The sequence below is a fragment of the Podarcis vaucheri genome, assembly GCF_965113315.1.
Source record: "Podarcis vaucheri genome assembly, chromosome: 5".
Taxonomy (NCBI): Eukaryota; Metazoa; Chordata; class Lepidosauria; order Squamata; family Lacertidae; genus Podarcis; species Podarcis vaucheri.
In genome coordinates, this window is record NC_138763.1 from 75,890,325 (window position 1) to 75,915,495 (window position 25,171).

General features: G+C 39.3%; 1 protein-coding gene across 4 annotated transcripts in view; it reads left to right on the forward strand.

The window, feature by feature from the left end:
- Positions 1-25,171, forward strand: part of JMJD1C (jumonji domain containing 1C) — a 120,988-nt gene that overhangs the window by 86,962 nt on the left and 8,855 nt on the right. For 3 of the 4 annotated variants that reach the window (XM_082222295.1, XM_082222292.1, XM_082222294.1), the window contains 15 exons: positions 2,921-3,026; positions 4,892-5,016; positions 5,820-5,963; positions 6,056-6,242; positions 6,335-8,010; positions 9,263-9,435; positions 9,723-11,890; positions 14,682-14,883; positions 16,908-17,122; positions 17,838-17,990; positions 18,587-18,676; positions 19,910-20,037; positions 20,244-20,457; positions 23,283-23,497; positions 24,130-24,408. In XM_082222295.1, the coding sequence (XP_082078421.1) occupies positions 3,020-3,026; positions 4,892-5,016; positions 5,820-5,963; positions 6,056-6,242; positions 6,335-8,010; positions 9,263-9,435; positions 9,723-11,890; positions 14,682-14,883; positions 16,908-17,122; positions 17,838-17,990; positions 18,587-18,676; positions 19,910-20,037; positions 20,244-20,457; positions 23,283-23,497; positions 24,130-24,408 (5,976 nt within the window). In that variant the 5' untranslated portion in view covers positions 2,921-3,019. The remainder of the gene's footprint in view (positions 1-2,920; positions 3,027-4,891; positions 5,017-5,819; positions 5,964-6,055; positions 6,243-6,334; positions 8,011-9,262; positions 9,436-9,722; positions 11,891-14,681; positions 14,884-16,907; positions 17,123-17,837; positions 17,991-18,586; positions 18,677-19,909; positions 20,038-20,243; positions 20,458-23,282; positions 23,498-24,129; positions 24,409-25,171) is intronic. The other variant, XM_082222293.1, reaches the window with a different exon arrangement.

Here is a 25,171-nt window from a genome sequence, read left to right on the forward strand (position 1 = left end):
ATGGCAACCAGTTCCAGCAGGCGCCACTGCAGCCCCAAGTGCAAGGTCAGCCAGCCAGCCAGCCTTAGGCTCATCTGCAAATGAGAACCATGAATGCACTGGGAACTAATCAAATGAATCTGACTCCTGGAGGAATTACAGACCAGCAACCTAGCATGATCCCAGAAACTGCTCTTCTGACTTCACTTGGGACAGCAAACTCCTTAATGAACGATGACACAAATTCGATGTCCACAGCTTTACTACCTTCAAGTACCGGGGTGAGGAAAGCCTGGCACGAGCATGTCATTCAGGATCTGCGCAATCAGTTAGTGCACAAACTCGTGCAAGCCATCTTCCCAACTCCTGACGCAGTGGCACCGTAAGATCTCTGGATGGAGAATCTGGTGGCTTACGCTAGGAAAGTAGATGGGGGGGAGGTGGCTAACACAAAATTAAAGAGAGTGCTGTCATTTCTTCTTCCCTCCTACTTCTGCCATAGACAACCTTAGGTTTATTGGGAGGCAGCTATGTCCTGCTGCTCCTGACTGTAGAGATCACACAGGATATATCTGTGTATATATCACATAAAAAGGTAAAGGACCCCTGACAGTTAAGTCCAGTCACAAACAACTCTGGGGTTGCGGCACTCATCTTGCTTTACTGGCCAAAGGAGCAGACGTTTGTCCGCAGACAGTTTTTCCAGGTCATGTGGCCAGCATAACTAAGCCACTTCTGGTGAAACCAGAGCAGCGCATGGAAACGCTATTTACCTTCCTGCCGGAGTGGTACCTGTTTATCTACTTGCACTTTGACGTGCTTTCGAATTGCTAGGTTGGCAGGAGCTGGGACCGAACAACGGGAGCTCACCCCCGTCGCAGGGATTGAAACCGCCTACCTTCTGATCAGGAAGCCCTAGGATCAGTGGTTTAGACCACAGCGCTACCCACGTCCCATATATCACATATGCACACACTATTGAGCGTTCCAGCAGTACTATGAAGAATATACAAGGTGGCTACACCACACTCACACTCTTGCATACATACACACAGTCACTGCTCACCTATCCATCTCTCCCCTGCCACTCAAACCGCACATAACATGGAGACTAGATAGTTTATACCCCCCCTCTCTCTCTCTCACACACACACACACATGTGCATCTATCCCTCTCTTGCCTAAGTGCACCATCTTCCTCTCTAATACACTTGGGAGTCCACAGGATTATTTTCTGGTGGGGTGGGAGTTTTTTCCATGTGGTGGGCGGCAAAGTAAAACACTGAAATGGTGGAGCTGTATAATTTATCACACAAAAAATTGAGAAGAACTGTTTCTGTATGTTCTGCCTCATATCTCGGGTTCAATAAATGCTAGGAACTTCTTTTTAAATTAAAACTGGAGATCAGGGAATTACAGTTTATTCTGGGGCACCCAAGAAGGCCTTCACAGGGAACCCCTGAGAAATGCAGTAATAGGTCCACCATTGTACTTCATACTATTGAAATACAATAGATGGGGGGGGGGGAGGATTCCTTCAGTAGAGAGTCCTCTTGTATGTAAATAAGCAGCCATCTTTTATATTCTTTTCTTGCATTTTGTGAATATAATTCAGCCTTTGTCTAATCATAGTCATTGACCACTCAGTATAGATTTTTACTTGTCTTTGAAGTTCACAGATAAGAAAAGCATTATCTAACAGTGTTTTAAAATAATATTACTGGGATAATTCTTCAGAATCCACCCACACCGTATAAATTGTGTAACAAAAGAAGTGTATACAAATGCACTTGTTCAGATTCAGCAATGTCATCTCTTTGTTTCATTTTGTTGTATTAATGGAGGAGTGGCTGAATTTTGGGTTTTAGAGCATCCAAACTCCAGTTGGTGTGTAAATCAAAATGTATTTAAAGTTCAATATGCTAGTTTATAAGGCAGCATTAGTTTTATTAGTCACACAAAAGATGAAGGTAGCTATGTTCTACCCATACGATTTTCATTATCCATATTAGTACAATGCCTTTTATTAAGCCAACCAAAATATAGCAAAAGGGTGTGCAAGCTTTTGCGCACTCCTAAAATTCTTGACCAGGCTAGAAAGTTAACAGAGCACTTGGCAGAAGTGAGATGACAACAATTGTAACATTGAAGCCATGGAATCTTCATCTGATCAGTCTTGAGGTGGAATGGGAACTAGGTAGCCCACGTGCAAATGAAGCTCTTTATGGAGCTTTTCCTGCTGGGAATAAGAGGCATAGCAATGGTTGATTCCCAATTTCTGAAAAGCTTTCCATCCTTATGTGTGGAAGCCTATGTGTTTCATCTAAGGTTGGAGAGAGTTTCAGAGATGGTAAATCAGCCAACAGTTCTCAGCAGACCTTGGTGCAACTCAATAGCTGCATCGATTCATTTGTATTTTTTTCTGTCTTCTTCGTTATTATGTTTTAAGACTGCCACCAGATGCAGACCCCATGGTTTCAACATCAACCACAAGCAGCCCTCTCTCCCCCATACTGCCCTGTTCACCATGTAGCTTGATGAAGCGTTGTGGAAAACTTAAAAGCTTGCACTATTTTGTTACATTTTGGTTGGCCTAATAAAGAGATTGTCCAAGTACAGAATTTGACAGTACTTTTATTGAGGTATTGTAGTCTTAACTTACAGATTTTTTTGATCCAAGAATTAAAGTGGACTGATTTGGTGCTATTGAAAACATGCATGGAATAGAGAAGTATTTAAAGCCATTTATTTATTTGGCAACATATTGGATCTGGGTCCTTAATGGAGGGGGGAATTGAGCATTTGGGACAACTTCTGCCACTGATCTGCAGTTGTGTTCTTCAGAATACATAGTTTTCAACAAATTGTTGGATTGAAGGAAATAAACTTCATAAAATACTAAATGTGTATAACATAGGGTTCTTCTTAATTTCTGCTTTAGGACGACGTAGACAGTTTAAACCCAGTTCTCAGGGACAACCCACAGCTTCAGGAGGAAGTAAAAATCTGGGTAAAGGAACAAAAGGTGCAAGAGATTTTTATGCAAGGTAATTTTGAGAAATATTTTTTTCTTCTAATTAGGTCCCATGAAAATTAATACTGAAACATGATTGGAGGAAAAATTATACTGTAAGTAGAAATGTGGATTTGTTTTCAAAATTTATTAAATGAAAGTATATTCATATTTCAGAAACTGTTGTTTAGTATATGGTAAATAGCTCAGTAGTTCAGCAATGCCATTAGCCATGATTTACTTGGTTTTTTGTGTTGAGGGGGGATGCTTTTAAAAATCAGGTGTAATCGCATGTATTATGAATTATTTCTTGTCGCTTGAACCACTTGTGAGTAGTGAATTTAAAAAACAGTTTGTGGTTAAGTCCTTGGAGCTGACATGATGAAAAAGGGACATGACTGACATCTTCTGAGTCTGTGACCCAAGTTTATGTATTAAATGTAAATACATGTAATATTATGCTACATTAATGGTACATTTTCCAGGCAAACAAAGGGTGTCAGCATGTAATATTCTGCAGGGACTGGAAATGCTTTTTCAGTGGATTTGATTCCCACAGTAAGAGTATAAGGAGTCCTGCTGGATCTGATCCAACGTCTGTCTAGCCCATCTTGTTTCTCACAATTCCAGATGCTTCTCGGAAGCCCACCAGCAAGACACGAAGGCAGTATGGTTTTAGCTGCAATTCACAATGCACCCATACTTCTACTGGATCTGTACTAATATTTTTTCATGCATAGATAAGAACATTCATAGGGCTAGGTAAAAGTAAGGGGACCCCTGACCATCTCGCTTTATTGGCCGAGGAAGCCGGCGTACAGCTTCCGGGTCATGTGGCCAGCATGACTAAGCTGCTTCTGGCGAACCAGAGCAGCGCACGGAAACGCCGTTTACCTTCCCGCCGGAGTGGTACCTATTTATCTACTTGCACTTTGACATGCTTTTGAACTGCTAGGTTGGCAGGAGCAGGAACCGAGCAATGGGAGCTCACCCCTTCATGGGGATTTGAACCGCCGACCTTCCAATCGGCAAGTCCTAGGCTCTGTGGTTTAACCCACAGTGTCACCTGCGTCCCTTAGTTATTGTTTAGTTATTGACAATTTTGGTGCCACCTGAGGTGTAATGTCAGTATGATCTTTTTCACAGAACTTTTTCCACACTACACTACAGCTCAGTGCTAAAGCAACAAGCAGGGAGCATAGGAACAAAACTTTAATGCAGAAATGTCTCAAATCTTAAAATAAGCAGACTAAAAATTTCCTTCTTAGACTATTTATGCATTATGACTTGTGGGTAATAGCCGTGGTATTTCCCAACCAGTTTTCAGTATAACCAATTTCCAGTTTTAGGATATTTTGTTCGCAAAGCCCCCCCCCCTTTTTTTTAAATTTGTAGTATTTTAAAATAGGAAGTTGTTTGTTGGTTACTATGTGATTTAAATGCATGTTTCATCTGCTGGGTTTTATAAATTAATGCTTGTTATTGCTCAGTAGCCTTGGGAAGGAGAAAAGGCTGCTGAATGATTTAGATTTTTTTTTTTAACTACTGCAGAGGCTGCAGAGTTCTGTGGTCACTTGTGGGAAGCTATTGGCAGCTGTGAAACCCAAAACTTCAAGAACTACATTGTTTCTACTCCAGAAGCATCTGGGCATGCAAACAGCTGCTGGAGAGGTTCTGTTCGAGAAGTTAGGCTTGCTTGATCATAAAAATGCCTCTGTATCCAAAGAGAAGTATGCAGTAGACTTAAAGGCATAATGGAAGTGGGGTTTTCGTGGGTGGGGTGGGTTACAATGTAAGATAACATCTGTGCTGCATGCGCTTTTAAAACCAAGCCATGGATTGGAAAATTATTGCAATAATCCTCAAAAACTATTTTTATTTTTATTTTTATTTTCAAAGGACCATATTCCTTAAACGGCTATAGAGTGAGAGTATACAGACAGGACTCTGCCACCCAGTGGTTCACTGGTATAATAACTCATCATGATCTATTCACTCGCACTATGATTGTTATGAATGATCAGGTAACTATTTCTTCCGTGTTTGTCTTAAACATAAATAGGTTTGTCATGGCTTTGGAACTGTTGGCCTAAAATTGAGTTGCATATATAAATTGTTTTAAAATATTACTTAACACAATCATTTATGGTTTTAAAAACTCAAATCTGCTTATTCGGTTATTACCTGACCAGTAAGATAAATAAAATGTGGATGAAGGGAATCATGTCTGTAAGGATTCATTGTTGTTGTTTTTAAAAAGTGCTGTCAGGTGATAAAGTGGCTATAAATGCCTACATGGAACAAAGGAAACCAGAATGCATATTGCAGTAGTCTTTAATATTTTCAGGGCATAAATGCAGAAAAAAAATGGAGCTGCGGGGGGGGGTGAAGATCTATTTTCCTTAATTGAGCCCCCAAGATAATGAAATGGTGGGGTAGAAGTAACGGCCAATATAACCTTTTGTCCTGTTTTCAGTTAGCGTTGGTTTATAGTTATCATTAATCACTCATATACCTTTCCCTCTGAAGCGGAAAAAAAAATCTTCATCCTGTATGCTTTATTTTTGTTTGACCAGTTTAAAAAAAATTGAAGGATTTTCAGTTTGGGACCAAAGCTGGAACGTTGGCATTGTTCTTATAAAACATGTTAACATGTATTCGCCCTCCCTTTCAATATGAAAGGATGCCACTTCTTCATTCCTTTTGAAGTTTTGTGCCAAAAAAGTTGTTTCAAGTTAGGAAATAAATTTTGTATTTGCAGCTGGTATTCATATGGAATATATAAATAAGAATTGATTCCCTTTTTTTGTTTTTCAAAATTAACCAGGTTTTAGAACCACAAAATGTGGATCCCTCTATGGTTCAGATGACCTTTCTAGATGATGTTGTTCACTCTTTGTTGAAAGGTGAAAATATTGGCATTACATCACGACGCAGGTCTCGTTCCAACCAGAACAGCAACACAGCCCACGTAGATATATTTTGATTTTAAATTTCATTGCCATTTACTTTGTTAACTATCTTGTATTAATGAATTATAAATGTATTGCTCTTTTTATTTAGGGCCACTATACCCGGGCACAGGCAAATAGTCCCAGGCCAGCAATGAATTCCCAGAGTGCAGCACCTAAGCAAAATTCACATCACCAGCAGCGGAATGCTCGTCCACATAAAAGGAAAGGCTCTGATAGCAGTGTGCCTGATGAAGAAAAGACAAAAGAGGAAAAATACGACTATATCAGTCAAGGAGGTATAAACATTTTTCAAAGGGTTGGAACAATTCTTCTTCAACATAGTACTAAATAAAGGAATATTTATTTATTTATTTATTTATTTCTACAGAAAATTCCAAAAATAAAAGCAAACACTTTATTTCCAAAAGAAGAAAACCAGAAGATGATGAAAAGAAACTCTGTATGAAGAGGCAGCGGATAGACAACACTTCAGACTATTCTGAGAGCAGTGACTCAGAAAATTCAAACAAAAGACTGACAGATTCTTCGTCGGAGCAGAATTCAGAGAATGAATTGAAAAGCAAGAACACTTCAAAGATAAATGGGAAAGAAGGAAAATCCCAGAGCAGTGATGGTATAGAGGAACAAACACTAATAGACAGCCAGTCACCCTGGCACGAGATACAGGAAGATAAAAAACACCAAGAAACAGATAGGCCAGAGTCAGCTGACTTGGAGCTGCAAGAAATTTCACTCCATCAGGCCGAGCAGCCAACAGTTTATGATAGGAATGCAAATGATGTATGCATTCAAGAGTGCAGTATAGAAAAGCAACAACCCAGGGAGCTCTTACCGAATGAGCAGTTTGTGCCCAGTTGCCCTACACCAAAAGGTTGTATTGATATAAATATTGAAAACAGTTCAACTATTGAGGCCCAGGAAAACATATCAAATACTTTTGGTTTGCAAACCCGTCAGAAAATGGAGCCTCTGGGTAGTGATACAAAACATCTGTTTACAAATTCAAGCTTTCTGGAAGTGAGAAAGCTGGAAACTGATGAAAACTGGATTAATAATGCCAACAAAATGGATTTGATACAACCAAAAGTTGTGAAAAGTACATCAGCAAATGAACATCATAATTCTGAAAAAGTTCCGTATGGCTCTGTTTCATCTTTAACTGTCATTTCCATAGCAGAAGAGGGCAGAGTACGTAAACAAAGTCCAGTCTCTGATGTAGTGAAGTCAAAAGCTGGCCCACTGATTGAAACCCCTAAAATCAAGTCAAATTCTTCACCTGAAGTTAAATATAAACACGCCCAATCTCCCGACACTGTGAAGTCTAAGGTTAATTACCAAAACAGCCATGTTACTGGCGTAACAAGGTCAGCAATTAAAACTGAACATGATTTGCCTAGGTCTAGCTTTCATCCAGTTCCAGCTAGAGTTAGTTCAATAGAAGCTACTAAAAGTCCTCTTATCATTGACAAGAATGAACATTTCACAGTTTACAGAGATCCCGCTCTAATTGGACAAGAAACGGGAACTAACCATATATCACCCTATTTACATCAACATAACTATCCTCCTCATTCCACTTCCCATAGAACTTGTTTAAATCCAAACACTCATCACCCCGCATTAACTGGTGCATCCCATTTGTTAGCTGGGTCCTCAAACCAAACTCCTTTGTCTACTATTAATACACATCCTCTTAGTAGTACATCTCACCATTCTGTTCATCACCCGCATCTACTTCCTGCAGTGTTACCTGGAGTGCCTACAGCCTCTCTGTTGGGAGGCCATCCACGACTAGAGACTGCTCACGCTAGCAGCTTAAGCCATTTGGCATTAGCACACCAGCAACAGCAACAGATGCTGCAGCACCAGTCACCACATCTTCTTGGGCAAGCTCACCCTTCTGCTACGTATAATCACCTGGGACTTTATCCAATTATTTGGCAGTATCCCAACGGAACACATGCATACTCAGGACTTGGAATACCTTCATCTAAATGGGTCCATTCTGAAGCTTCTGTTAATACTGAGGCTCCTCTGAGAAGGGTAAGTCATGCTCAAACCCCAGTTTATTATAAATTGGATTAATATATGATAACTTGATGTGGCGTGTAATCTGTTTATAGTGCTTTATAATTGCCTTAACAAATTTAAATAATTGCTGCTTTGTAATCAGGCTTTGATTCAAGAGGGGAGGGGAAAATGAAACATGTCATAGTTTTGTATTATGTATAATATTAGAGTTGGGTGACTGAGTGCAACACTTATATTTGTGCTTAAATTCTGCTTTCTGGTGAGAGATTGGGAGGCACTTTAGGGTTGTTGTGTTTTTTAAAAAAAGAGAAATCTGGATTTATAGGGTTTTCTCTTTCTTAAAAAAAAAAGCCATTGTTGTAGAAGCATACAGAATGTGGGGATACTTAAAACTGAAATTCAAAGACTCAAATGTCCTTAGCTTTGTAGAAGGATTTCTTTCACCCATTACTGTAGTATCTTAGCAGCAGAATATAATATACTATAATAGGATGGAGGCCCAATACAGATGCAGTAATAGCAGTCTCCTAGACATGATTAAGAGATTGGAAGCATGCCACAGACTCATGTGTACTTTCTCCTGCTCTCCCTTTCTGTTGATAACTAATGTGCAACATTACATTTGCAGCAGTGGTAACTAATTGCTAGCTTTTAAACTGGGGCCAGATGTTGGTTTTCAAACCTTTCTTAGTACCAGTGCAGACTTAATACTGCACCATACTAATTCTAACCAGGGAAAGGGGGCTGGGAAAGAACATGGCAAGCTTCCAGGCTCCTAATCATGATATCATTAGCATTGCATCTGCACGAGTCTTTTTTGCTAGTTAACTAACCCATTATTGAATCTATTGCTATTGAAGATGTTTCATACTGTATTTTGTAGTAAGTGTGGCATGGAAGATGGTATAGCTTTGGCTGGGAATTGTGTTCCAAAAATGGGCCACGGGTGATATTTCAGTTTACTTTTAGAAGATGCTGACCACAGATTTTTCTCCTACTCATTTGGTATGCTTTTCTTTTTAGTTAAATTTAACATTTTACCTTGCTTCAAAATAAACTGAATACTTTTTCATCTATTTTGAATCCTTATTTAAATAGGATTCAAAAATAGGATAGCCGCAGTAATTTAATTGTGTCACTTATACCTTAAACAATGCCAGCACAGAAAAACAGTTTGGCACCCTAGGGTTTTGATAAAATGGAGTTATGCTTATGTTTAGGTTCCAGTAGTAACTATAAAGTCTGGTTTTATTGCTGTTAACAGAATACTCCTAGTCCTTGGTTACACCAACCCACCCCTGTGACCTCAGCTGACGGTCTTGGGTTAATGAGCCACATACCTGTAAGACCATCCAGTGCAGAACCACATCGGCCACTTAAATTGACGACACACTCTAGTCCTCCATTGTCAAAAAGTATAGCGGATCATCATAAAGAGTAAGTTTGCTTTGTTTAAATTTCTAAACACAAGAGGTAAGATAATGCCGATGAAAAAGTGAGGATGGTTTACTTGTTTGCTTTTTGTATTTAGCTTTAAGTCTCTGGAAACTTTGCATCACATATCACACTCAAAGGATGACCAGCAGGAATGTGAAAAATATATTAATGATGAATATATTATTACTATCACTTTCACATTTGTATGGCATATTTCTTGTTTAGCATATTAATGCATTGATGTGAAACAGAATTATTTCAGTTCTGCTTTCTGTGTCTTTGTACAGAGAATTGGAAAGGAAAGGAATTTTTGAACCTTTACGTTCAGTTGCAGCTACTCCAGCAAAGTCAGATGTAGAGCATAACAGATCACAGACCGCAAAAGAGGGCCATTTGCAAAGACACTTTGTAGACCCACTGCAAAGGTCACTTCAAGAGACAGGCGAGAGGCTAAGCAAGTATAAAGAAGAGCACAGGAGGATACTTCAAGAAAGTATTGAGGTTGCTCCTTTTACTGCTAAAATCAAGGCACTTGAGGGTGAAAGGGAATCATATTCCAGAATATTGCCATTATCATCCTCTAGCCCCAAAAGCCATGGAGTAAAACATGAGAAAGATTCAGAACTCTACAAGATGAAGCATTCTGTACCACAGAATTTGCCACAAAGCAACTATTTTACCACTTTGTCTAACAGCGTGGTCAACGAACCACCACGAACATACTCCTCCAAAGAGGTTTCAGGTATGTGTGCCGATAAACAGAGCAGTTGTCCTTCAACAGCTTCTGCTCAGTCACTCACTTCTTTCACTACATCTCTTTCAAAACCACCACCTTTGATTAAACACCCACCAGAGTCTGAAAGCTCAATAGGCAAGATAACAGAGCAGTTTTCACAGCAAGCAACCTCTAATTCAGCAAATTCTTTCAGAAATGACTCCAGAAGTCCTACTCAGTTGTCTGTTTCATCCTCAAGTACACTCCGAACAATGCCCGCTTTGCACAGGGCACCGGTGTTTCACCCTCCAGTCCATCACAGTTTGGAGAGGAAGGAAGGAAGTTACAATAGCCTTTCTCCTCCAACCTTAACTCCAGTGCAGCCAGTTAATGCTGGTAGCAAAATCCACGAACTACAGAAGCCACCAACTTTAGTACCTGAGCCGAAGGAAGCACAAAATGTTTACAAAAGTGCTTTGGAGCAAAAATTTACAGATATGTGGAAAAATAATAATATTCCAAATAATGACAAAATGGAATGGCACATAGAGAGGAAATTGCCTTCTGCCACAGCTTCTGTCATTGTACGTCCACCTTCACGTACAAAGTATGATACAGTATCGGTCGTGCAGACAGCTCCGAAAGAGCGAGTTGTTGAAAGATCGCTGATGGGGATAAACCAAACCGATTGTCCCAAACCAGCGGAAGCCAGAGAGACTGGAAGAATAGTTATGCCGACCGTGAACTCAGACACAATTCATGCCCAGTATGAAAAGAACTTGCCAGCTGCCTCCCAGGGCAGTGTTCCCAGTTCTGTCACGCCGACTACGACGACACTATGCAGCACCAAAACGGATGTAACAGCATCTGTGGCTACTACTGGCGTTCCAATCATGGGCAGTTCAGAAGTGACTTACTGTTTGTCCAATGCAGCTTTAGCTTGCACGTCAGTAGAGAGTACTGCCTCCACAGCCATAAACCAGGAAGTGGCACACATACAAGAATGTGGCCTGAGCACCGCAGCTCCAGTTACATTAGCCTGCAGCAAAACGGAAAGTGTTCTTCAGGCCAGCTCTGGATTCTCTGGGCCATCTGATTTTATTCACTTGAAAAAGCACAAGGCAGCATTGGCTGCTGCTCAGTTTAAAAGTAGCGGTGCCAGTGATACAGAGTTGACTGCTGCGAAAAATCCAATATATCCAGCCTCCGTTTCCCTAGACAGTACTGTCATCTCTGGTACAATAAACAAAGCAAATACTGTAGGCAATGGGCAAGTATCCCAGACGAGTCAAGGGAACTACCACACGAAGCTGAAAAAAGCTTGGCTCACAAGACATTCGGAAGAAGATAAAAATACTAATAAAAAAGAGAATTCGGGGAACAGTGTCTCAGAAATCATTAAGCCATGTACTGTTAACTTAATAGCTTCTACGTCAAATGATTTGCAAAATAATATAGATTGTAAAATGCTGGGTGAAAAGCTTGCGAAAGAAGAGAAACAGACAAGGCGAAAAACTAAAAGGACGTATGAATCTGGCTCTGAAAGTGGAGATTCTGATGAAAGTGAGAGCAAATCAGAGCAAAGGACTAAGCGGCAGCCTAAGCCAACTTACAAAAAGAAACAGAATGATTTGCAAAAGAAAAAAGGCGATGCAGAGGAAGAAATAAAGCCAAATGGTGTTCTTAGCAGAAGTGCCAAAGAAAAAAGCAAATTGAAGTTACAGAGCAGCAGCAGCAATTGTAAGTATATAGTTAGCATACAAATTGGAATGTAAGAACATTAGGTTTTTTTATTGCAGTCAGGATTGTGTGTCTTTTATACTTTAAAAAACAACCACCACCACCTAATATTATATACCAGGAAAAGCTTGAATTTTGAAACCTATCTAAATTATGCATCTGTATATGTGTATTGTACAGTTCTGCTGTCCGCTATGCTTTCTTCAGACATTCATTCTGAACGTGTGGCGAGGCTGTGGGAATGCTTTAGTGTAGCTCCGTCCCTTCAATATAACCCCACAATACTCCCAAACCGGCACATGATGGACTGAGTCTGTAATGGTCACCCTCATGGTGCAGAGGGGTTTCCAGCAAAGAGACAGAAACTGTCACCAGTTAGGGATCTTATCCCTGTATTCTGCATGTGTTAAAAGTTGCCCCTTCAGACTCAGGCCACTGATCAGAACTGACTGATTTTGGCTGTACTGTAACATTGTTGTCAGTTTTACTATTTACAATGATACTATTTAAAATTACTATTCACAAGTAATTTTAGGACTGCAACAAAACAGTGCTGAAATTGTATAAATGCTATAAAAGGGACACTTCAGTTTACCTAATATTCCTAAGTGTTACAACTTAGAGGTTTATACAAATTGTTATTGTAAGTAGCTGTATATTATCCCATTTTTGAACTGTTACTTTAAAATGTTATTTTTTACTGATCTGTACTTGCTACACAATTCTAATCCCTGTAGCTACTTTCTGACTCATGCCCGTTTACTTCTTCCAAAGCATCTCTCTCTCTCTCTCTCTCTCTCTCTCTCTGCGCCTCTGCTTTTCCTGTCTCCCTGTTGCTACCAGCTGCTTCCCCATCTAAAGATCCTTCATCTCCTATTGCTGTGAAGAACTCTTCCTTTTATGTATTTCTTTTCCACTCTGTGCACATGCACTTCAGTTGAATTGGTTATCATTTTCACACTCAATAATAATTTAGGATTGAGCATGTGATATGGACCACACTGTTTCTGTCTAGATTCTAAAATTAGTTTTTGCAATGCACAGTTGCTTTAGGAGTTAGCAGATGAACAGATGTGTGCTTCCTCTTTATGTCTGTGGGCTGGTTCAACAAAATAATCCTTAGCCATATATTCTGCATTTTCTTATTTCCCTCACATAATTGTACGGGGAAAGTATACTACATGAACCAGTAGAAAACAAGCTATGTGCGCACTGCAGGAATTTATGATCACAGTAGCTCCATAAAGTACTACCTCAGCAACAGAAATCACTGCAGAGCGTAACTAGGTTGCATAGCACTTTCTACTCCCAAAGGCAGGCAATGATGCGTCAGACTAAAATAATGTGAAGAAAAATCAGTGGCACAGAGAACCGTGTGACCTATATCAATGTTAATGTAGCTGTTTGTGCTAGTGTTAAGGCAGTGTTTGGGAGCATCTGGCCTGTGGGCCTAATTAGGCCTGGCAGGGATCCTAAATTGGCTCAAGAGGCTGTTTTCCCAAACCACGTCAGCCTGCCCCACACCCAATGTCATATGAGGCAAAAAGTGACAGCCACAAAGAAACAGTTGTGAATCTAAAGTGTGTTCTTCAGTGTTCCTTGGCAAGTGGGGCTCCTTGATCAGTGCTGACAGCAAGCCCTTAGAAGTAGTTCGCTTGCCGGTGCAGTTTGAATTCCATGCCTGCAAATGAATATTTTTCCTCTACAAACTGGCTTTGTAGATAGCTTTGCTATCTGCTAGACTTGGATCAAATGTTCAAACAAGTCACCCTTTGAATGAACAAACCATGGCTTAGCATTAGTGCAAGTCAGACCTTACACACTTGACAAATGTAAAGTGTCACAAGATTCAGGAAAATGTGCTTTCTGCCAGGCTGCAGTTTTTCAAAATTTCCTATCATGATTGGCTGATAGTCTTTTGTGAGTACTGTTTTAAAGACTGAAACTATAGCCGGGATATAAGGGACATGGGACCACCACCTTGCTTGAAGCGTAGCTGGTTCTGAGTCTAGTTAGTGCCTGAATAGATGTGCCACCTTGGGTTCTATGGTAGAAAAAAGAAGGGATATAAGTGTTTGAAAACAAACTAAACTAAAATGTTTCATTTGCATTGTACATTACTGTCCATATGCAGTCCATAGGAAATACTTTTGCACTGAGGCCAACAAATGTATTAAATGTTTGCAATCCCATTTTTCTGAATTTTCGGAAAGGAGATGTGTAAAAGATTTTACTTTGTTCTTTTGAAAATACTTTCCTTTTTTATACTACTGGTCTTAACAAGATAAATAAATAAATTCATCGTGTAGGTAACCATAGTAGTTCACAGAAGCAGAGTCACCAATAAGATGTGTTTGAAATTATTACTGCCTTAGTGGTTATACTGACAAAATAAATGGGTTATCATCCATTCTCCTGTAAATTATGGGGCAAATTGATAATAAAAATGGTAATTGATAAAAAACAAAAATAGCTTAAATAAAAAAGTGTGAATTCTCCCATCCGCCCCCACCTATTTTCAAACACTTTTTTATAATTTAACATACATGGATTCATCCTTTTTATTGCAATATAAACACTTTTACCCATTTTTTAAAAATGTTTTTTAAATTTTGTATCATGTATATATTCTTTTATAATTGTAAGTTGCTTTGAAACATTTTTGTAGTAAGTGATTAATAAAGGCAATAAATAATAATACTAACTCCCACTACAGCTTCTGTTAAACTCTAAATATTAAGTCCTGATTACATTGTCTTTCCTTTTACTAAAGAAGTTGTCATTTTTGCAGCTGGCATACCTCGTTCAGTATTAAAAGACTGGCGTAAAGTAAAGAAGTTGAAACAGACGGGAGAATCCTTTTTGCAGGATGACTCTTGTTACGAAATTGGGCCCAATTTGCAAAAATGCAGAGAATGTAGACTTGTAAGAAGCAAGAAAGGAGAAGAATCAGCTCACTCACCAGTGTTTTGTAGATTCTACTACTTTCGTCGGTAAGTGAAAAACTTTTTTTTCTTTTTGAGAAACCAAGTTTTATTTCTACACTTCTATTGTAGCAATGCCGTTACGCTTTGAAGAGGTGCAGTTTGAAACACGCTGGAGCAGTGATGCATACAAGCTAGAAATGCTTTTTAAATTGTGGGTAGTCACTTTTTTACCTCACTCTTCAGTTAAAAAGCTCCCAGAGTGCCTTACGTAGGATCAGTTGCAAACAATTCAGTACCTACCACAGGTTTGCAACAAGTGGTGTGGAGGCAGCAATCTCAGGCACCAGTTCTTAAAGTTTTGATGTTCTTGTCATGGCCTACTTGAGTGGAAGCAGCTCAGGGAGAGGAGAAACAAATGGATTTGATCTATCAACCAAGCTGATGAAGTGGACCCTACTTCCTTTTTTTTACTTTGCTAAAGCCTGGTACCTATAGAAATTTTGCATTATCAAAACACTGCCTCTGACATTATTGCACATTTCTGGGTCTAGATGTTGTTGGAGTCCAACACCCATCAGCCCTGGCCAGCATAATCCATGGTTAGGTCTGATTGGAGTCCACAACGTCTGGAATGCACCACTTTCACTATCGCAGGTGTAAATGGGCGGAACGGACTCCATGATGAGGTTGTGGACTTTCCTTCTTTGGAGATCGGATGGCCATGTGTCATGGATGCTGTAGCTGAGATTCCTGCATTGCAGGAAGTTGGACTAGATGAACCTTGGAGTCTCTTCCAACTCTGTGATTCTATGAAATATTTTTCTTTGAGTAAACTCAATTGGAGTTTCTATTGCACAAAAAGCAGCAGGTTTTGGTGGAGGTGGTTTTAAAAAATATTGAATCCTTTACTTTAAATCCAAGGTCTTTGGCTTAACAGGTTTGTGATTTTGAACTATAGGCTACTTCTCAGATCTTTGAATCTAATAATAATATATCCATACATATTATGCAACATGCTCTGTTCTTGGTGCAGGGTGGCCAAAGGCAAAAATGGGTGGAGCAGCTGAGGTGACTCTGCCTTTGTAGTAGTAGGCTTTGTAGTAGGCTTCATTCCTGCCACACAAAAGTCATATGTATGGGACTGGTATGTATAAGGAGAAAGTGAGAGACTGTGGAAAACATTCAGCTTTTCAACAGGAGAGAACCTGAAAAGGAACCTTTACAAGGAGCTCCACAGAGGAAAAAGCAGGGCCTTTGTGACATCAACCGTTGAGCCAATCACCAGAACAGATGTACATGCCTACTAGTAACTGAAGGACAGAGGCAAAGAGATGACTAAGGATTGGAGTAGCGGTTTCTGATGTCATAAAGGCAATACTTTTTTCCTTTTCACAACAACAAGGATGATCTAGAACTGAATAAGACTGAAGGGAAGAAAGGAAGGAGACAGTAGCCTGAGGTAAGAATGAATGTAAGATTGAAGCCAGCAACTATGGTCCCAAGTGATGGAAGGAAAGAAAAACAAAATGGGGTGTGACCTGCAAATTAATCCCTGTGGTTTTGTGGAGTTATTTTTGTTGTTGTTATTGTATTTATATCATTACATTCTATGCCAAACACATATTCAACTAATAGAAACGTTGAAAAGCTTTCTAGTAGTCACACCATGTTGATTTTCAGCAGATTGAGTAGATTGAACAGTGAAAAAATACCATTATGTAACAAACTTCTCATGTTCGGGTGCAGATTAATAATGAAATTATTCTATGAAATTATTGTTTTATATGTGGCATCAATGTATATAAGGTATATAAAGCAGAAACAGGTAATCTATATTTCAACTGTAGATTCCCCAATGATACACTAATGCCACCATCTCCCTCTTAGCTTTCCAGCAGTACCTTGTCTGTCTCTGCCAACAAAATGGTTCAGGGAGAGAACCGAGACAGATATATACATTCTCATGCTGCCTTTTAGAAACATTGGACATTAACCAACCATAACATGTTTGACACACAGTTAACATCGAAATACAGTTTAAATTGATCATGAATTTGATACTTATGTCAGTTGTGTATTTTGTTTTGTAGGCTTTCTTTTAGTAAGAACGGAGTGGTTAGGATTGATGGCTTTTCTTCTCCCGATCAGTATGATGATGAAGCAATGAGTTTATGGACACATGATAATTATGATGATGATGAAATTGACCTAGAAACTTGCAAATACATCTTAGACCACATAGGTGACAAATTTTGTCAGTTAGTGACATCTGAGAAAACAGCCATGTCCTGGGTCAAAAAGGATGGTAAGTATCCAACTTTTTCTGAATAACTCTGTTCAAAAGTTAGTTGCTGCTTTTTAATGTGGCTCATCCATCGTGTTTTTCCTTGGGAATTTCCCTATTGGCATCAAAATGTTATGTTATTGTACTGTTGAAGTAGCACAGGAGGAAACAAAAATGTATTGGGATAAATGTCCAAGACATGAACAAGGTGGGCTACCCCAAACTTACTGTAGTTGGGAGGAAGGGTGGGATATAAATTTAGTAAATAAAATTAGCGTGGGTTCCATTCCTAATGCAACAACAGCCTTGCTAGCTTGATTTGTTCCATAACAACTTTTCTTTTCTTTTGTAAAAAAAAAAGTATTTAATATGATGTTTTGTAATTATGGGCTGTCTCAACTGTATCTTTATTGGTTCTTTGAAAATGAACGCACTTTTATTAAAAAGTGCAAAACTATACAAAATAATCAGAGTGTGGGGCGGCAAATGTACTTTGCAAATCAGTCTTCCCTGAGCTAGTATCCTCCACAGGGTTTGTACTATGAGTCCCATCAGCCCCAGGAAGCATGGTCAGTGGTCCTGGATGATGAGAGTTGCAGTCTGGAGGGCCCCAAGTTGGGGAAGGACACCCTAAATCAAACAGGTTTTCAGCTGAAATTTCATTTATGTGCTATAATTTTGCAGTTGTTTGCCTTTAAATTTCAGTACTTGGTCTTCTGTTTACTCTGTATTCCAGCCAAAATAGCTTGGAAGAGAGCAGTCAGAGGAGTCCGTGAAATGTGTGATGCATGTGAAGCCACTCTGTTTAACATTCACTGGGTCTGCCAAAAATGTGGATTTGTGGTCTGCTTAGATTGCTATAAGGCTAAGGAAAGGAAGAGTTCTAGAGGTCAGTGCACTTTTTGTAAGAACTAAGATAATAGTTAAACATTTTAGAACTGCTTGTTTGAAGTTTTAGGTTAGTTTCTATTTAATCACAAAAACTGGATACAAGTAAAATCACCACATGTGTATTCAGCTTTGTTCAAAACCACCGCTCTTATAACTGTAGGTTGTATGTTTGCATGGCTGATCTAAAATTACTGTGTTTAATTGAAGTTAATAAAAACTTGTAATTGATTCTATGATGTAAACCAGGGCTAGGCAACCTAAGGCCCAGGGGCCGGATGCAGCCCAATTGCCTTTGCAATCTGGCCCACAGACGGTCCGGGAATCAGCGTGTTTTTACATGAGTAGAATGTGCCCTTTTATTTAAAATGCATCTCTGGGTTATTTGTGGGGCCTGCCTGTTGTTTTTACATTAGTAGAATGTGTGCTTTTATTTAAAATGCATCTCTGGGTTATTTGTGGGGCATAGGAATTCGTTCATTTCCCTCCCCTCAAAAAAATATAGTCTGGCCCCCCACAAGGTCTGAGGGACAGTGGACCGGCCCACGGCTGAAAAAGGTTGCTGACCCCTGATGTAAACTGTTAATGCCTTCACAGATAAAGAATTGTACGCCTGGATGAAATGTGTGAAAGGGCAGCCTCATGATCACAAACATTTAATGCCAACCCAGATCATTCCTGGAACAGGTAAGATCATAATGAAGGTCAAAGCTTTTGTATCAATGAATATTGGTACTGCATTTCAGGATTCATAGCTAGCGCTGCAGACTCAGAGGTATTGTGTCTCTTTTCCTAAAATGGAAGGTATTTCACAGTGTGCTTGAGCCTCAGAAGGAAATGTGCCTTCTGCAGGCTACTGTCAAGCCTTCATCTGAAAAGGCACTCTTTTGTAAACCAGGCCGTAGCTCAGCTCAGAATTTTAAGTATAAAATTATAACTTCTTTTGTTCCTGGTCATAGTTTATAAACTTTTATAGATCAGCGAAGGCTGAGGCCTGACCGGAATGATGGTTACATCAGTGTTCCACATAGCAGAAGTGTAAAGTATAGATTTGTTCAAAAGCTTTTTGCAGGATTTTAGGAAAGAGATCAAGACCTTTTACTTCATCAGAGTTTATGGTACAGACCAGGAGTAGCCAACCTGCTGCCCTCCAGATGGTGCTGGACTACACCTCCCGACAGCCCAAGCTAGCTTGGTCAGTTTTCAGAGATAATGGAAGTTTTAGCCCAACAACATCTACATCTACATTGGCTAACTTGGTATAGAACGAGCACCTAGGGTACTCCTGGTTTTAATGTGCTTAACTGGAAATGCTTTTTTGTTTCTTTGATTAGCTAGTGATGGTTCTTGGTGAATTTTAAATACATTTTGATTTTATTGTGTGTTTAATTAGAATATTTATGTAAACAATCAACGTACCTGCAGCAAGTGGCCATTGCTGTATAAAGTGTGCAGCTGCCCTCTGTCTAGAGTGGGAAAGCAACACAGAAAAAACATGAAGCGGCAGGCCAGCATTGCTTTTAAAGGTCACAGTGTACAGGAAATGTTGTTTTAATGATGGTCGTGCTTTATGATCTCTGTCTATTCATGTGTCATGCCCTTCTCTGCCTTTCCCCATTAAGTATCCCTCTTGTTTGAGTCCCTCAAATGCTGCAGCTTACCCTATGTAATAAAAATGGTACTTAACCATGTTAGCAGATTATTTTTTAAAAAAAATGACATATCTAAAAAAGTCATGTTGAAGATAGCTAGTGTCAGAATTTTGCTGTTTATTTTGGGGTAAAATTCTGAAATGTGTTGGCAAAGGTGGAACTGGTTCTAAGGGTTGGTGTCTATTCTCTTTGGTGTGCAGATGCAGATGAAGTTTGAGGTGGTCAGCTTCAAAACTGTATAATTCATTGTTTTCTTAATATTTTATAGTATTAATGGAACTTCTTGAAGCAATGCATAATATTAGAGAGAAACATGAGATTAGAGCCCATTGCCAGTGTGCCAGCAAACAGAATTTACAACCTGGCAAGTTCCCTTCAATGAATGGTGTATCTCAGGTAAGGCCACAGCTTAGTGATCAAATATAATTTTGTTAATATTTGTTATGACACTTTTAAGATGCACAGTTGCATATGCTAGTGACTTTCAGTGCTGCTTAACTGTGCATCACTAAAGCATAGTTTACATATGCTGCATTAGGGTCTTAAAGTAATTACAGTTTTATCATATGCAAAGTGCTTAATTGAATTGTTGTGTCCTACAGATTTTGCAGAACGTCCTTAATCACAGTAATAAAATTTCTCTGTGCATACCTGAGTTGCAACAGCAGAAGGCATCTCAGAAATCTGAGACAAATGGTAATACAAGCCCAGGAAGTGACGTGAGCACAGACAGCAAGTTAACTCCTCCTGAATCCCAGTCACCACTGCACTGGTTGGCAGATCTAGCAGAACAAAAGGCCAGGGAAGAAAAGAAAGGTAAATAATGGGATATGTTGATTAGAAAGCAGATTGCGGGTGAGATCCCATATAACATTAGCACAGGAAGTTTGAGAATCTTAATTTTGTTCAAGCAATAGCACACAAGCTTAACTGTCACCACTAACAATAACGGGTTGCGTTAGGCAGTTGCACAACAGCTTTGACAACAGCAACAACTTATTTGTACCCCACCCATCTGACTGGGTTGCCCCAGCCACTCTGGGTGGCTTCCAACATATAAAAACATAATAATACATTAAACCTTGACAAATTTCCCTATACTGGGCTGCCTTCAGATGCTAAAGGGTATATAGTTACTCATTTTCTTGACATCTGATGGGAGGGCGTTCCACAGGGTGAGCGCCACTACCTAGAAGGCCCTCTGACAAGAATAGGACTCCCATTGGATTCAGCTGTTGTGCTGCACAAGATTTCTCCTAGTATAGGAGTGGAGAACCGGTCACCCTCCAGATATTGGACTGCCATTTCCGCCAGACGCAGCAAGTGTGGCTAATGATCAGGAACAATGGGAGCAATAGCCCAACAACATCTGGGGCAGCAGGTTCTCGACTTCTATGCTGTTGGGATGGGTGGTTGTTGTGCAAGCAGGCTGCCACAGAATAGACCTCCTTTACACGTTAGATTTCCAAAATGACAGGTGTTTTTCAAGATTACCCAGTTTATCGTTAATTATCATTATAGGGACCTACATTATCATTAAGTTTTTTCGTTGTGTAAACTTTCCATGTTAAGAAAAATGTATGTTGCATGGGCAGGAATGAAGAGGATAGGAAGGAACAAATGGTCCTCCTAGAATAAAAAGAAAGCTGATTCAGACTTCCAGTAATCTTGTGGAACGAGGCAGTACTGGAGGGCTTTGCCTTGATTTCTGTAGACTGAATGACACATTACTCCAGAGGAGCTGTGAATGAGTCTGCAGCAAAAAAACCAACCAATATGGTTCAGCTGCTTGTTCATACATTCATGTTTACAACTTTTATATTGACAGTGTGGTTACAATATAAATACAGCAGAAGTAGAATAATGCTTGGATATACTGCAAGAAGAGGAACTGGGGAGGGTGAGGTGAAGGAGTGAAGCTTTAGTGTTTCATTAAGACAAAAGTATTTGTTTACTATGTAGCTCATCAAACGCCTTAACAGGCTTTCAGCTTCAGCCGCCTTATTTGGTCCCTCTCTCCTTTTACAGATTGTTTCTTAAAACTGCACAGAAGTTTTGTTTACTATCAAGCAGTATATACATTTTGTTTAAATATTAACAGTAGTAATACAATGCTACTTCTAAGGAACAGCAGAGCTAGGTGGTGTTTTCTCAGGAGTCCTGGGAGATGGTAGTGAATATCCCCTGTGCAATATTATCACAAAAAACCTAGCCACATCAGAAGCCACATCATATGCCTCTTTTCTTCAGCCCTCGTTCAATGCCCTCCTTGTTCTGGTCTGTGAGCAAGAAATGCCATCTGTAACCAGAAAATGTTAAATGCAGAAGGATGCCTAGGGGCATAGAAGAGGCTGTGGTGAATATGAATTCTTCCAGCACATTTATATATTTGAACCACAATCCAGCACACAGGCACATTTATGTCCACTGAAGTCAGTGGTTGGAAGAGTGTTGGATTATGGTCATGAAGTTCAGTATCATTCAATATAACTATAAATTACTTTAGCGTTTTGACACTGGACGCAACAGCTTGCCAGAAAATAAAAGTAATTTATTTCTTTTATGAATTCTCAGACTCACCAAACTACTATTAGTGTTATTTTTTCACAAAAAATGAGAATTTTGGGGGGGCGGCAAGTTATATTTCTTACTGGATCCCCAAAACACTAGGGTCAGATTCATATGAAAACCTTGTTGCCCCACTATGTGAATGGCCCCCAGACTTGCATACTTCTCCTCCTGCTCTTTCATACCTGTAAGGAGGAGACTAGAAATCTTTGCTTCCACTTTGAAACTATATTTGGTTCCCTATGATGTGTGAACTCAAGGAACTACGGTTTGCTAAGCTATGGTTAGTAAGAACAGGCCAGGATCATATTGTGTTCTCATTCCAGCTTTTTCTCAAATCATAGTTCTTCTGACACCTCCAGGGGACTTTGATTAGTTTTAAACCAAAAGTGGATGTATCTGGCCATCTGTTCTGACATGGGAAAGTGAAGTGAAGGGGAGGAAAAAAATCCTAAGACCAAGGCTTGTCACAACTAATTCACATTGCAGAAAACTGTGGGTTCCCATTGTGTCTGAACTGGTCTAGTAACTGATTGATATATGTCATCATTCACAGTTTGCTATTTTTCATAATATAAAAAGCAATGGGAATTCCATATTTTCCAGTCTTGTGTGTTGGCACCTTCTGGAGGCATCAAACTAAACAATTTCTTGTATAAGATAGGAAAACCATATGCTGATGGCATGTATTTCCAGCCTTTTTTTAGTTACCATATTTGTCATTTATGACAGGACACTCAACAGTCACAAATGCCATTTACATAGTTAAGTAGGGTCAAATTTGGAAGATTTAATTCATCCCCATGTGTTCAGGGAAACATTACTATTATTTATTAAATTTGTCTACCACCGTTGTACCCACAGGCCTTTGGGCAGTTCACAGGATAAAACCACAACATAAAAACATGAAATACACAATCAAAATAAAAACAAAAACAACCCAATAACCCCCCCCCCCCAAAAAAGGCAATAAGCGCCACAGGTAGATTGTTGCCATTGTGAATCACAAACAGCTAGTATTATTCATGTTGTATCATGGCACAATTATGTACAATTAATCCTTTTTATTTCAGAAAACAAAGACTGCCCTCTTGGAAAGCATACAAAGGAAGAGCAGGACCAAGACAGTTCAGAATCTCTTAACTACAAGATGCCAACTCCTTTGTCTCAAAATAGTGAGCAGGGCTCAACATTACGAGACTTGCTCACCACTACTGCTGGAAAACTGCGTCTCGGCTCTACAGATGCTGGCATTGCTTTTGCACCAGTTTATTCTACAGGAACTGCAGTGAGTTTGTTACCAGATGCCTTGCTCCAAATGTTCTTGAGTGAGAAGGGCTTAAATTAGCTTAGAAAGCAATGTCTAAATGGCACTGCTTTCACTGTATGATATTCGTCATAGAATGAAATTGTATACCTAAGGGCCTGGGCATGTCCAATGCTATTATTTGGAATTATCATTAACTGCTCTTGAATTTTTTGTCACTGCAGAACAAGGGGGCTGTTTTTCATGAGTCCAAAGGTTTCTTGGACATGTGGAGTTAGTTATGCAATTCTCTGGATCTCAGTCTGCCATGGTTTCCCTTAAAAAGTTTAGTTATGAACTAACTTAGTTAAAGTTCAAACTTATTAACAACATTTTAAGGCTCTGTTTATGCATGTAAATATTACACGAGCAATTCACTAAAGAGTTAAACTCCTGCAATCTCATTGTCCTTTATTGTTTGTGTAAAAATCAGAGGGGTTTGTTATCAGAAGATCACTTTTTAATGAATGAGAATATAATATATTATTGTAGTTTTCAGTTTGATTGTACTATTGATTATTATTAGTGCAGCACCTCTTCTATGGTCTGATAATGAAAGGTTTCCTCCTGACAAGTTCAATATTGCTTAAGTCCTCATTTTATTTTTCCAATAGAGTAGCAAAGGTGGAAGGACGATGCCAAACATTCTTGAGGACATAATTGCTTCAGTTGTAGAAAACAAGATTCCACCAAATAGAACACCAAAGATAAATGCAAAATCTGAAGTGAAGGATGAGCCAAAGGATGAGAGAAAAATTATTACAGATGATTGCAGCACATTGTTCAGTGATGTTCCACATTCATGGCTCTGTGATAAACACATTTTATGGCTCAGTGATCATAAAAACAGCAACAACTGGAAACTTTTCAAGGATTGTTGGAAACAAGGAAAGGTATGTTTAAAATGCCCTTCAGCACCTAGAAAGTGCATGCTTGCACCTTAATTTTAGATCTGTTGTTGGATTTCATAGATTCATAGAATTGTAGAGTTGGAAGGGACCATGAGGGTTATCGAGTTTAAATGAAGAGAATCCATTTGTCAGTGGATGCAGCCAAATGTGGCCAAAGGATTACCACTTCCTAACGCTTCAGCCAGAGTCCCTCACTAACTGCCACTTGCCTCATTATATATGGTTTGTAACACAGATGCCTCATTTTGTCTTGAAGAATATTCCAGACTAACTGGGGGAAAGGAAGATAAGGATTATGCAATATCACCAACATGGCAGCTCATGTAAATTTTGCAATACTTCCTTGTCATTAAATAGTCTTCAGAACAGTATTTTAGCTATAGTGGAAGGGGGAAGAACTATAGCCCACAACAGTAGCAGGGATGTATTATCAGAGAGAATTCTTGGTCCCTGCTGACAAAAGTGACCAGCCACATAGCTCAATGTATTACCATTTTAATGCCAGTCTTGAAGTTAAAACTTAATGCATTAACAAAATTTTAAGTGTGGGTTAAGGCCAAGAACATATTAAATACTGAGAATTATGGACCAGTTAAAGTGTTCCCTATTAATGTTGTGCAATATTACTTCAGTATATATGTGTAAAGATCAACCTAACAACTCCTTTTGCACTCCCAGTTAGGAAGAAAATTAACAGGGTCTTAGTTGTAGTCTAATTGTGTTGAGGTTGGTCAGTGGGCAACAT